The sequence below is a fragment of the Pholcus phalangioides genome, unplaced genomic scaffold, assembly GCF_987345545.1.
Source record: "Pholcus phalangioides strain wild (caught in Gottingen) unplaced genomic scaffold, Ppha-v1.0 ptg000024l_1, whole genome shotgun sequence".
Lineage (NCBI taxonomy): Eukaryota > Metazoa > Arthropoda > Arachnida > Araneae > Pholcidae > Pholcus > Pholcus phalangioides.
In genome coordinates this window covers 15,160,018-15,174,263 of record NW_028301616.1, presented here as the reverse complement: position 1 = coordinate 15,174,263, position 14,246 = coordinate 15,160,018, and the positions used below count along the sequence as shown (strand labels likewise).

The following is a 14,246-nucleotide window of genomic DNA, read 5'->3' as shown; positions in this document are numbered from 1 at the left end:
TAAACCGTTCAGAACATCCGAAAGCTGCACACGTGGTGACCATTCTAATGAAAAATAAGACAGCACTTGGAGATCGTCATACGAACAGCCATAAGGAAAGCATTGCCAGCGAGATTCCCTGACCAGCCTTTCGACCGGAATCACGTGACTCCGGATCTTTGCTTCACATTGTAACCCCTCGCGCGCACTCTATAGTATTATTACTCTGTGAGTTAGGCCCTTCCTCTCGTCCAATTTACGAGTTAATGCCGTATCTCCAATAGGAGGGGGGGTCAGAAGTTTTCTAAAAGCTTAATCGCCAACGTGTGATGATTGTCTATATACAGCAGCTGTATTGGATTAACTCGTGACGAGGGAGGAAAAAAAAGTTAAAATTTTTTTTTAATAGGCTGCCATAACTAACGTGGACATGATTCTCACGAAAAAATACGCCAACTTGACGATCCCGGATGTGTCTTTTGTTATCGAACTTAGGGAAGTGGTCAGTGATCCCTGGCCAAACTAACCGGTTAATAGAGTTGATCCACTTTGCCCAAGAATATTGAGAAGACACCAACGAATAAGGCAAATACACAAAAAATAATAAAAGTCCTAATGCATTTCAACACCAATGGGTGCCGTCTTCAGAGGAAAAATTTAACCACTAGTCTCGCTGCTGGTTAAATTTTTCCTCTGAAGACGGCACCCATTGGTGTTGAAATGCATTAGGACTTTTATTATTTTTTGTGTATTTGCCTCATTCGTTGGTGTCTTCTCAATAACCGGCTAATGTTCGAATTTCGGGTATTGGCCGGATTAATATTTAGGTCAAGGTCGGGCTTTGGCAGTAACATATATATAGTCAGCCTCGTTCCACTGTATTTTTGTTATATTTTATTGTGAAAAAAGGAAATGAACGGCGGCCATTTCTTATACATAAAAAAACTTGTTTATTATGTTAAATTCACAAATATACATGCATCAATAGATTCACAAATGTACACACATCAATAAATTCCGAGTAGAATATATCTCAACATTTGATCAACTGGACCATAAACATTTTATAAAATAAAAAATTTTAAAAATGAGCAAAATCAACGTAATTTCTGGGAGGATGGGGTGGAGAAGTACCCCAAAGACACAAACATGCAAACTACTACGTCTAAAAAAAAGTTGCCGAACGTTTTTAATATTTGCCAAACGGTGTGTAAATTACGCCATTCCTCGATGTACCATGTTACCAACTTGATAAGAACCAGTCGCATTCCAACGTTGTTCGTGATCGCAAGACAACCGAAAACGTTCATCGTTACTATCGCCAATTGGCGATGTTAAAATCAGTCGACTTATTTGAGGGTTTTTTTTTTAAGTCGCCGCTTTTTTAAATGAAGCTAAGGCGCGATACAATAACAACTGACAAGTATCAACTTCATAACCGACTCATTGCTGGTTTGTCACGTGGTGCTCATGTATTTTAGCACCCATTTAATGTAATGACGACAGCAATGGGGGGATTGTGTGTATCGCGTTTTATCAAATAACATCACCAAACGTTGCCAAATCTACTGGGGCAATTATTGTCAAGTATTAGTATTGTATAACAATCAATTGGTGCGCAATCAATTGCTGCGCGCAATACCAAATGGTATAACCACACCATTTGGCGCTTTTTCTGTCTTGGTTTCTCGGAGTTGTGCATTAGCAGTAGTATAACAGTTGGCTACTCATCGCCTCTTGTGTTCACTTTCTTTCCTCCAGCTTCTTTGTTCTAGAAACTAGTTTTTTTTCTACTTTTCTTTGTGTGTTCTGCACTAACACCGTCAGCAAAAGGACTCCCCGCGAAAGCTCGTGACGTCACTGAAGTACTTATTTCACCTGTGGCCATTGGATATAGCAAGCCGACGCATACGATACATTTACCCTTTTTTTGCAGTTTATCCAATGACTATAAAGTGAAATAACTTCAGTGACGTCACGAGCTTCTCGCGGAGGCCTTCTGCTATAGTTGGTGTTGGCCGTACTTGATCATGTGTTCTTTGAATGACGTTTAACACTTTGGGGCTGCGGAATTTTTAACCTCTATTGGCATTCAAAATATTAATATTTACAATTTCTTAATGAGTGACCTATAACTTTTTTAAGACGTCACCTTGGAACCTTTTCCTTGTCAGCCATGAATCGCCAGTTACAAGCGTTTCGGACACAGAAGAGATTGAAGAAGGGTCCAATCACTCCAACCTGATTATTTCCCCGGCCCTCTATCGTCAAAAATTTAAACAAAGTTCTTTTCTGTAATAAAAAGAATAAATTCTCCTTCGTGAGAATAACTTTTTCGCATTCAAATATACCAATTCCTTCAATTTTTATGAAGTTCTGAACCATTTACGAATTTATGGGACACCCTGTTTCTGCAATAAAACTGAAAGTATTTACTTTTGCCTCCAGTGCCCAATGGCGTATTTAACGGGAGTGGGGGGGGGGGGGGTTGGTGCATTAGCGGGATATAGCTCAGGGTGGCAAGTTCAGTGGAGCGGCGAATTCGAGGAATAATATTAATCCACAGTAAAAATGAGCTGAATGAAAGGACGGAAAAATTTGTATAACCCTCTGCCCAGACAGTAAGCGATCAAAAGTGTGACTTGGAGAGTGTGTGCAAGCATGTAAATGACTAAAAGAATGACTCGGAGAGACACGGGTGTACTCACAGACAGGAGTGATGGGGGGAGATCCAAGTGGGTTATAGAGCTAGGTGGCGAATTCGTGGAAATGGGTGGTCAAGGAAAATTAGACTAGAATGGGAGAAGGGCAAAACAACCATAAATGCGCATCTGTCAGTACCCAAAATCAGTTTGCTGACCGAATGAGGAATGACATAATTTCATTCACCATTTGGCGAATATTTAAAAAGATTCGAGAACTTTTTCGGACGTAGTAAGTAAGAACGGGATGGGTATTTCCTTACCACCACGAGATCATCATCGTCACCCTTCAAAGAACGTTATCATAATGACTGATTTAATTCGCTCTCTCTCTCTGTTGTGTGAATTGACTGGAATAGTGGCATTGTCTTTGATGGCGAAGGTTCAGGCGTCGTCAAAGAAGACGCTCTGCAGGTAGATCGTACCAGTCGAGGTTGTCTGACTAGCAGAATCAGCGGTAGTACTGCGAGGCTCCGTTTCGACCTGCGTGCCGACAGAGCAGCTTCTGTAGGTCGAGGCGTCACGTTCCCGTTCCCCTCCTGCTGCTGCCGCCGTCGATTTCGGACGTGCACCGCGAGATGTGGCGCCGGACTCCTCCGTACAGCGGTTTCCATCGCCGGCGACGCGGAGACGCCACCAGGACGTCGAGTCGCAAGCGACGCGACTCCCCGAAGAACTCGCACGGCAGTCCTTGCGACTGAAACTGGCGGCGATCGACACGCATCCTCCTTCGGTCTTCGAGTCCCGGGGGACCCTACATTCGACGTCGTCCCCGACGCGGAGGCTGGCGAAGTTGTGGCTGCAGTCGTCCGCGCCGTGACGTGGGCAGCTGTACAGATCGCCGTGACAGTAGACGGTGTGCTTGTGTCCGTATCCGTCTGACACGCCGACTAAGCACATGCGCTCGGCGACGAGGACGATTCTTCCCGAGTACAAGTCCCAGCTGGAGGACGTGGAGATCGAGGATGACGACGCTCCGTCGGACGCGTCGTCGGTGGTGATGGTGTCACAACTTTGGAGCAAGATTTTTTGGCGCCGCTCGTACCTCTGTATGGTGCGTCTTCGGATCTCCGCGGCGATAGGGTTGTCGTCGTCGGACAGACGCCGGAATCTTTTACCGCTGAATTCTACTGATGTCAACGCGTCAATGGACGCTGAAGAACCGACTGGACTTTCTGTGGATGATTTTCCGGCGCAGGTTGCAACGTTGATAGTGTCTTCCGACTGGTCTCTCCCAGATGTGAAGTGGCATGTGTCCGGTTCTTCAATATCTTTCGGCTGGGAGATGGCGCTACTTACACCACCATTGGAATCGGCGAGCATTTCCGAACATTCATCAGGGTCCACGTCCAACACGTTGAGCCTTTCAACTTCTCTCGCCGGCTCGGGTTTCCCAACATCATCCTCCTCATGAACGTTGAAAGGAAGCGTTTCCGTTTTTGTAAGCTCTGGTGATGCCATCTGTTCATCATCACTACTGTCCTGCTCATAGCGATCCAGGTCAGTGACGTTCGCAATCGACGTGTCCGCAGTAGATGGAGAGGAGGCGGCTGAATCTTCGCTAAACGTTGCCTTCGCTGCTGCTCCGTCCGGCGTTCGCGCTCCGGTCGAGATTTCTCCATCTCCCGGTTCAGAACAGATGAACTCGATGCACTTGTTGGGGAAAGTCTTACCCGATTTCATACTTGAATCAAAATTTTGTGTGGCCTCGCTATTTTCGAGCACCGTTTTATCTTGGTCTCGACAAAGTTCTTGCCGGACGGCCGTCAAAATCTCATCGGCAGAGCAATAGTCATCATCGGAAGCGGACCGGGCGTCTGCGAAGGCCGCGTTCGATCCCGGAGAGAGGCTGTCGTCGGCCAACGGCAACCGCACGTCGTTTCCCGCACTTCGGACATCGTCGGTTTCCGGCGCTTTTCCGTCATCAGAGCACGTGTTTGATCCTCCACTGACGCGATCGTTCTGAATGCCGGAAGAGGCGATTTCTGAACGGGAAATATCATCCGCTCCGCCTTCAGCGGGTCGACTAGTATCTTTGGTGGTATAAACGTGACTAGGTGCATCCGACGTAGATTCGGTTATGTTCTGGAAAAATGTTTCGGAATTTGTGTTGACGTTTTCCTCAAAATCGTGCTTACATTCTCCATCGGCTAACGATCCCTTAGGCTCTTCGCCGTCTAAGCTCAGGCAGTTCATTCCGGTCACGAGAACGTCAGTATTGGCGATTTTTTCCTCGTAAGTCTCATCATCGGAATGTTTGGCGGTAAAGTCACTGGCAGAGGTTCCTCCAACATCCGTGTCTGGGATGCATTCTTTAATCTGGGGAGACGCTTCTGGCACAGATTTCTCGTGGCCGTCGCTCTCAACGGAGACGGTCAATTTCGGGTCCATGCAAACGAATCTGGAATAAGAGTTCGGGAAATACTTCATGGCACTCTCGATGTCGGCGGTCTCGTTTTCCCTGTCGATAATCACCTGTTCAGCTGGCAATTCGCGACGGAGAAAACCTTGCCGTGATTGTGGTGGTGATGGCGCCTCGGCGAGGTTCACGCGTTCTCCAGGTACCCCGGAGAACCTCGCGCAGATTCTTCCGAATCGTCCGTTATCCGAACCAACAGCACCACCCTTCGTACCAACATCTTGACTACTGTGGACTTCTTTCGAAGGATCGTTCGAACCGTCCACAACTCCAAGAGCCGCTGCACTTTCATCGACGTGCTTAGTACACGCGTCTCTGTCCCCTTTCCTTGGAGGAATTCCATCACGACCCCCTTGCTCTTGAACATGTCCACGGGAATCCTCTTCCTCTGGCGACCTGTTCCCGCCCACGACGCCGTCTGAGATACCATTACCGGCTTCCTCCGACGTTTTCGACGAGCTGTCAGTCGACTGATGTTCCTCTTCTCCCCGGATCTGGTAACTAGATCCCAGTTCTTCGACACCACCGTACACGCATATCATAGTATTTTTGGCGATCGAATTCTCGGGATAAGACGAGACTATTTTTTTAACTACGTCGCAGTTCACTTTCGTGTCGATGAGGAACGTTTTGCCCCTCATCTGCTCGCCAAAGAATTCGCCTACGGTGTTGAGCCTCTTGCTGCTGCTGTTGCCGACCATGGCCATCTGCGAGAGGTGGGGCACGTTGAGGAACATTCCGGCCCTTTTGCAAGTGAATACACCGTAGGATTCCAATATGTCCAGCACGACGATCGGCCTGAAATCGCGCATCACGTCGAACCGCTTCGCTGCGGCGAGTAGGCCCGGAAGCGCGGTATAGGGGACGAAGGCGTTGTACTGCCTCATCAGCCGCTCCAACAAGACCGACTTGATTTCCCTGAGGCACGAAGCGCTCGGTTTGGAATGCGGATTGTTGCTCATCACGACGTTCCGGCACCGAGACCGCTGATATTCTTCGGGTTCCGACAGGTGCTGATAGTCCGCGACAAACTCATCGATGAGCTGACGGTTCAAACCTTTAACGGCCCGACAGTTAAGGGAGCGCATCAGCATATTACGAGCCTCATCGGGCTTGCCAACGTGTTTGATGAAGCAGCCCGCGAAGAAGTTCTTTTCGACAGCTTCGATCAGCAGATCGAAAAACTTTGTCAGTTGCTTGACTAAGCGAGACATAATCGGGTACAGCATTTGGTAGAAGCAATCCACGGCGGTTTGGGCCATCTTCTCTTCGTTGCACAGGCCGGTCAGCTTCTCGGCAAAGCATGACAGTAATTCAGAATCTTTCTTCCCTTTGGCATGCGCTTTATTCACCGACTGGGAGAATAATTTCAACAGCGTGCACAAGAGCCAGTATCTATCGTTGTAGGCGTCCGTGTAATAGAGATCTTTCAGGATCGACTTCCTCTCCGTCGCGAATACTTTGAGCTCCGATCTTCGGGGAATCGCGGCTTCCCGGCCACGTTTCAGAGACACGACTCCGTTCACGACGTGGAAATTTTTGCACGTTCTCAGGAACTTCCCCAGGTTTCTGTCCTTCACCCTCTTGAACATCTCGCGACAATGTTCGTTGGCGGCGAATTCAGCTTCCAGATCTGACAAGTACATGCTGTTCGAGCCGGACTTTTTCTCTAGGACGTCGGTGATTAGCGCGACCGTGAATTCGTCCACCTCTTCGTAGAGCGCTTTGAGCTCTATCTGCTCCACACAGAACATCTCCACCAGCCACAGCGCTTCGGCGACCGCGAATTCAATGTCCTCGTCCGTGACGGTGTCGCTGCTCTCTTCGTTCTTTGTGGACTCATCGGCTTCCGCCTCTGATGCGTCCGTCGGTGAACATTCGTCGGCCTTTGCGTGAGATTCGGATTCCGAGATTTCGGGATTCATTGCCGTTGCATCGTTCGGAATATCGGATAAGCTCGGCTTTCGATCTTTCATCCGATGACCATCATCCTTATTCTTTTCAAGTCCCTCAGATGCTTCTTTCCGTTCTTTACCAACGATTAGCGATGCATCGCCGTTCGATAGGTCACGGTTGATTACTTTATTTTCAGTAATGGTCTCTTCACCCGATTGAAATGCGGTGGCGATTGTGGCCGAAGTCTGTCGAATTCTTGAATTCTTAAAAAGTTCGGTTACTCCGTTGGGTCGTAAAGAGATGGGTTGCGCGATTTCGGCGTCGTCGCCGCCGCCACCACCATCTATGGGTTTCGTGGCGTTCGATTTCTTCGACCCGACCCCTCTTTTCGACTTCTTTTCGGCGGCTGCACCCTTCGTGGTATCTGACGACTTCTCTAAATCTCCCTCGTCCGAAGAAATCGACCATACGTTGCGACATTTCAACTTCGACTCTTTCCCGTCGGTTCCGTTCGGGATCTCGGAATCGGGCAGGCAGAGGCCACAAGAAAGCAAGATCTCTTTCAGAGCCGTCCCGTACTTGCCGGCGAGGGAAACGTTCTCGCCGCAAACGTAAAATATCTTTTGGTGTCTGGTGAAGAATTTTTTAAAATTGGCGTTCTTGTAGTTGGCTTTTATGTAGCCGATGACTTCTTCGGGTGCTTGAGACATGTGTCCTGTGAGCTTCTTCAGTGGTGCCGATTGAGATTGGCGATTTTCCAGTACATCCACGAAGTATTCTATGGCACGAGCTTCTCTGAGCACTTCTCCTTCATCCGTGATTCTTTTATCACGGGAGAAGTCGCTCGGGGACCTCGGAATGCTGATAGACGATGGTTTGTTGCCTCTAACCTGATCGACACCGAAGTCGTCGTCATCGTTGAGAGTGACGAATCCCTCGGAGTCGACGGTGAAATACTTCGGGTGGTGCAGGAAAAACTGACGAATCTTCTGGGGGCTGGGGTAGGTCTTCTGCAGGTAACTCTTGATGCGCCTGGGCAGGGAAACAAAATGTATGCCGCTGAAATACAGCTTGAAGTCGGGGGATTCAAATATCTCTCGTATGAAGTGGTCGATCGTCGCACTTTCCACGTCGCACGTGGAAAGCGAAGATGACGACGAAGAAGAAGAGCGATCCCTATTGCCCGGGTGGTGGTTGTTATCGGCGATTACGCCGTTACTGGTAAACGATTGCGACGGTGACGAAACGCTGACGGAACGCCACCGATTCGCACCGAAAGGCGTCTGGGGGTAGTCTTCGCCCCTCCCGCTATTTCGGTCCAAAGAGGACGAGGACGTGACGGTGTTCCTGGTGAAGTTAAAGGAAGCTCCTGGCGTCGGACGCACCGACTTGGTGCGAGGATCGACCGTGAAATAATTCTTCCTGAGCTTAAAGAATTCAAACAACGAGTCGCCTTTGCAGTGCTTCTTCACGTAGTTCTTCACATCGTCATCGGCTCGGTTGACGTGACCCCGGAGGCGTTCGCAGTGGATGTCTTTAACCGAATCCGATTTTTCCTCCTCCAACAACTTGCTCAACACCTGCAGGAAGAACTCGGAAACCCTTTTCGAGGTCTTCTTCTCCATTCTTTTAGACTTTTCTAGAGCAAAAAAAGGAAACCAAACAAAGGATGAGGAAAGAACACTAACAGCATATGATTATTTTGATGTGTGTACTCGTCTTTAAAACCCAGAAACTCTGCACGTCCCACAATAACTAATCCCGTCACAAGAAACCACTTCAGAGATAAAATGGCAGCAATCTGACTCTTTTTGGGGATAGACAAGGCCAGTACATGGTCAGTAAAGTAGCATCTAAAAAACAGTAATTTTCTCACATTTCAGTAATTTAACACATATATAAAACTGGAGGAGGGGGGGGGGAGTCCTAATTGGATATGGGCTTTTATGGAAATTGAAGAAATTCTAAGCTCAGAAGTTTGACTTAAAAAAAGTTTTTTTTTCTGTGTCAGGTTAAAAACAAAGCACACACAACCTTATGGTTTTGTATTTATTTTTCATTTCTTTCCCTGTTACTTTTTTTGGCTCATGGCACAAAAGAGATAAATGCTTCATCTAAGAGCAAGCCTAAATTTATTTATAACACTAAAATTGTTGACGAAATTATGCAACATACCTAAACATATATCTGCAAAATATGCTAGAAAAAGTTTATATATGAGCAACATAATTTATGCAGTTGATCTCAGTTAATATTAGAGTGGTTAATACGAGATCATGGCTAAGAGAATTAGAAATTTCATATTCTTTGCGAGCACTTGAATAAGAAGTTTGGTAAATATGAGTGAATGTTTTTTTTTTTTTAATTTGTGTGCGTAAATGTTTCAAAACATGTCAAAAGGACAATCACATATACACCAGGTAAGGCCTGAACTAGAGATGTAAAATTCTCGGTAATAATCTTTTGGAGAATATCATGAGAATATTCTTATTGAGAAGAATATTTCCTCAGAAAGGGGTTGAAATATTAAATAACTTCATCTTAAGGATTTAGCTTGCAAATGAATGTCTAAAGATTATTTATAAAATGCTACCTGTTTGAGAATTAAGTTTTAAAAAACAATTAATAGTAAATTCATTACATTGAAAAAGAAAGCAACACCTATATTCCAATTTGATTTTTCTCAATTGGCACACTCTGATATTCACAACAGTATTAATAATAATAAATTCTTGTATGCTAGATTAAGATTTTTTTTTTTTTTGGCATGTCTAAAAAAATTCCTGATTTGCTAAGTCTGATTGTGAAATTTATTAGAATTTGCCAAACTGACAATTAGTATGATTGCAGAAGTCTTTTTTTCTTTCCTTCTGAAGCTAACAAAATTTTCCATTAGCTCCACTTCTAAAAAATTGAAGAGAAAAATCATACTTGATGCTGTACAGCAGATAAAAAGCTCTATGGCACTAAAAAACCTAGCTACATCGTCAGAGAAGAGATTCTTCTGAACTGACAGAGTATCAAGAAAAATGAGACTATTTTGGAATGCTATAAAGTTTGCAGAAATATTTGTGCAATCATATGGTAGAAAAGAACACACATTGGGATGAGTTTGATTATAGTTGCCTTCTAAACTTGCTGCAACAACAACTCTCAGTACCTTATAGATGTTATAGATTGCCACCAGAAAGAAGTGAGAAATTAAAGTTTCTAGCTCAAAATTTCAAACTTTTAAAGCAAAGTAATGAAATCAACATATTTCAATTGAACAACTTGCAAATAAATACGAGTGATACAGAATTTCAGTGTATATTCATTGATAAAAATAACAGTTCTGTATCTTCTCAAAATGATTATAACTATAGCTTTCTTTGCCTATCCATCTTGATTTCATGTTCTTTGTACTCATTTCAAAGAATTTATATCTTTTTAACAAATTTTTATAATCTTCAAACGTTTCCAAAATATTTATAACAAAAGCTTAAAAAAGGACCAACTGAAACTTCTCAACATGGTTGAGAGAATGTATGTTTATTCCGAAAAATAAAAGGTCCCAAAAATTCATGAATATAGTTCCTGAAGTGCTCAAGTTAAAAAGCCAAAATTTCCATTGTGGTTGTAATTTGCATTTCCATCTTTCTAAAAGGTTCTTCTTGAGCATATCAGTGGCAAAAAATTTCCGCAATGTAGATTTATTGCTTCTTAGAATGCCAAATTACTTTTTCCTCTTTGTTTCAAAAAATTAGGAACACTCCGAAAGCTGTAAAAAAAATTAGAACATCTGACTAAATGTGTGTGAATATTTTAAACACGTACATGAATATTTTCATAAAACTTTATGTCAGCTTAATCAAATAGGTGTGGTATGCCGTTCTTGGTTCAGTATGTAAACCTGGAATAGTTCAATCTTTGCATCAGGGGTAGAAAATGGGACATTTCTGCAAACGCAAAATCACATTGCATTTGAATAGAAAGAGAAAACACCGTCTGATATCATACAAATACACTGTGCTGGGTCCATCTTTGGCCTTGACAGTGGACATTATTAATCAAAACATTGCATTGATGAGTCTCTGGCACAGATCTGGATTGGATCTCAACTACGAATCCGATGGTTACTATTGTAGAGTCAATAGCAGAGATGGTTTGCAATTCATCATCTTTTCTTTTCATTTTTTTAACACAACTCTGCAATCTCTTGATAAGATCAGCATAAAGAGCAATCATCAGTTATCATGAAACCACCAAAGTATCTATGAAGTTTGATGGGTATTGCCAAATTCTTGATTAAAATTATGCCTTTTCCATCGTCAAATAAAGCCTTCAGTTGTTAGAAACAAAAAATAGAGACCAATGAATCAGAAGAGCTCTCTGGATGAAGGAGTACATTTGGCTCTCTACACTTTGATTACAGAAGTGTAAGGACTTGTATGGAGACGATTTCATTTGACATCAAGATTTTGGCTTTGCGCATTGCTGCAGCATTTATTAGGCCTGTAAGTACACTGGGGTAAACGGGGCACCGAGCCAAATGGGCCCTCCTTTTTCTTGATATAACCCTTTCAAGGGAGCCCCGAAGAAAAAGTCTGTTCTGAGAAAGCAAGCTACAGCCATGGCATTGATACAGCTTCTTGGACAGTCAAAATCTTGATGGAAAAATAAAATTTCCATCTACATAGAAAATTTTTACCTTAGCTAGCAAATATGGTCTCAGCTGTCGCAGATCTTTCTGTTGATACCGATGCAGACGCTGACATAACCCAGCAGTATTGAGAACTGAATTTCCTGCCTATCTCATCATTAGAATTAGTGTCACTCAATCTCAGTTAGTTTATATGTCTACCTCAGTAGCTCTTCCTAGATGTACCTCAATTTTTCTTTCAAAAAGTTTTTGAACCATTTCATGTAAATAGATTGAGATAAGATAAAGTGAATAAAAAAAAAGGAGCCTAGAATTGGATGTTTGCAATGAAAGACTCTTAGCAACAAACTGACCAGCCTGTACATTCTATAACTTATCTCTTCTATATGCAGGCATCGGAACATAGAAATGAGCTAACCCCCATTATATGGGGGGAATCTACAAAATCAACTAGGTCATGAATAGTGTAAAATAAAAAGATCTTTTCTAATCTTCCTCAATCTTCAGATCAGATTCGAGAATCAGATCTTTTCTCAACTTACTGTAAATTCTCTTTAATCCAATTCTGATGTCGTTTATTTCAGCCTTAGGTCAAATTTTAGTCTTTTTTAACAGTGCATTTAGTGTTAAATTCAACCTATTTTCAAATTCTAGACATAGCCCTGGAATGAATTAAACAATTTTCCATAAAAAACTATGGGAAATCGCATTTCAGCTAACGAATCTGGAAGGGATTATTTCCATAAGACGAGGTATCACTGTACATGTATATGAAAACTATAGGAGAGGAGATGGTGGCAATGTCAGTAAATTATAAAGGAAATAGAGAAAAAAAGACCTAAGTGCTGCCATCTACCTTCCAAATTGGGAGAAAAAGTGTATCTGGCAAACGAAATATAGCAATTTTATTAATATAGGTATTTGCCATGGACAGAGGGAGAATCAAATCCTAGAACCTTGCAAAATGCCAATATGATTGCATGTATGAACTACTACTAAACCACACATGCATCTCATTCACATTCCTCTGCGGAACTTCTAACGAATTGGTATGTGTTGTGAACATGAAGTGAAGAGTTTTTTTTTTTCATGTAATGCTTGTTATGTGTAGTACCGCCATCTGCTTCACTAACTATAAGTGAAGTATAATGATTGAATAATTATTTCATTGTAGACCTGTTGCTCTCTGTGACTTTTCAACGGGAAGATCAGATTGCACGGTCTGTAAAGACATGCTTCCATTGTTTTGTTTGTATAGACTGATCCTTCATCGTCACCGAGGCTATTCAATATCAATGGTAGCCTCTACCCTTCATTACAACGAGCCACTTATTGATGGAGAATGCTCAACAGAACTTATCTCTTCATCTTTCAGTAGAGATGCTGGTAAATTACACAAACCGGCTAGCATCGGTATATATCTCAAGATATTCCCCTCTGGAATAGATAAGTAAGGTTATTCAAAGTTTCTAGTTTTCCGAATTTACAGTCCTAATAGTGGGGTCATCAGGGTTCTACCTTATTTTCCAACACAACATGGCCGAAAAATACATTCAAGTGATGCCAACAAGCATCATTTTTGAAATTTTAATGCTTTAGTTTCAAAGAACACTTAAAGCTTAATCTATTTTGAAATCAAAACGGTAAACAACACTCTTCTAAGCAACATTTAAAAAAAAAACTGATGTGTGATGTTGAAAATATGCCTCAAATTCCAAGGAAATCAATCTAATAACACACATTTCAACTCAAATTGTATGATAAAGACTAAATTTCTTGTTTACATGGGACTCGCGTGTGAAATAACTATTCAACATTGATATCATTGGAATATATACACAACCCAAGTACCAACTTCTAATCGTTTTATTTCGCATATTCACGACTGAATTAGAAATTATAAAATAATTAAATTATCATTAATAATAATAATAATAATAATAATTTCACACATACTTAGAACATCTCTAAAACTCTAAGCGTTATCATCAATCTCGTCGTGAAGACATCATATGTTTTCGTGTCCAAAGTAAAACTAAACATACACTGTAATAATGGGGACGGCCGAAACATCATGGGAGTACTAGATCACGGAACTGCTCTTGTAAATATTTTCATCTAAAATGGATTTAAGATTTTTTTTTTTCCAATTATTTTGATTCATATCACAAAATTTATCGGATGTTTCCTAAATATTGGAAAATTAAACCCTTTTTTTTAAAAGTCCAATCTCGACTTTTTATTCCAGTCATAATCTTGATGACCATATCACCCGTATTTACCGAGACATTCCCGTATTTTCAACGCAGTTGACTTCGAATTTCGTTCTTTGATGAAAAAGGATATAAATTATTTTTCTGATTTAATAATTATATACTTGGGATGTTAAATGTTCTTTTACGTTAAGTTTTGATCCACTGCAGTAGTGCTTCATTTCGCAGAATTGACAATTTCAATTGAATTTAGCAATAATTGGCGACTTTGCTCTCTTTCTTTTTTTTTTTTTTTACAATAATTTTTGGAAGACAATTGGCGAGTCCATGTGGTTTTCCGGATCCTACATCAGTCATGTCTCTAATGATCATATGTTAAACATTTTTCTCGTAGA

At 42.4% G+C, this 14,246-nt stretch overlaps 1 protein-coding gene across 1 annotated transcript; it reads right to left on the bottom strand.

The window, feature by feature from the left end:
• Nucleotides 1-942: 942 nt before the first annotated feature.
• Nucleotides 943-13,705, bottom strand: LOC149068828 (uncharacterized). Its single transcript, XM_089250524.1, has 2 exons — nucleotides 13,595-13,705; nucleotides 943-8,635 (listed from the first exon to the last, which is right to left on the bottom strand). Exon 2 carries the CDS (start codon nucleotides 8,619-8,621, stop codon nucleotides 3,066-3,068), a length of 5,556 nt encoding a protein of 1,851 aa, XP_089106650.1. The 5' UTR covers nucleotides 8,622-8,635; nucleotides 13,595-13,705; the 3' UTR covers nucleotides 943-3,065.
• Between the last annotated feature and the right edge of the window lie 541 nt (nucleotides 13,706-14,246).

What these genes read in the sequence shown, in the direction of transcription:
- LOC149068828 (XM_089250524.1), bottom strand. Translation starts at nt 8,621, where the DNA reads ATGGAGAAGAAGACCTCGAAAAGGGTTTCCGAGTTCTTCCTGCAGGTG.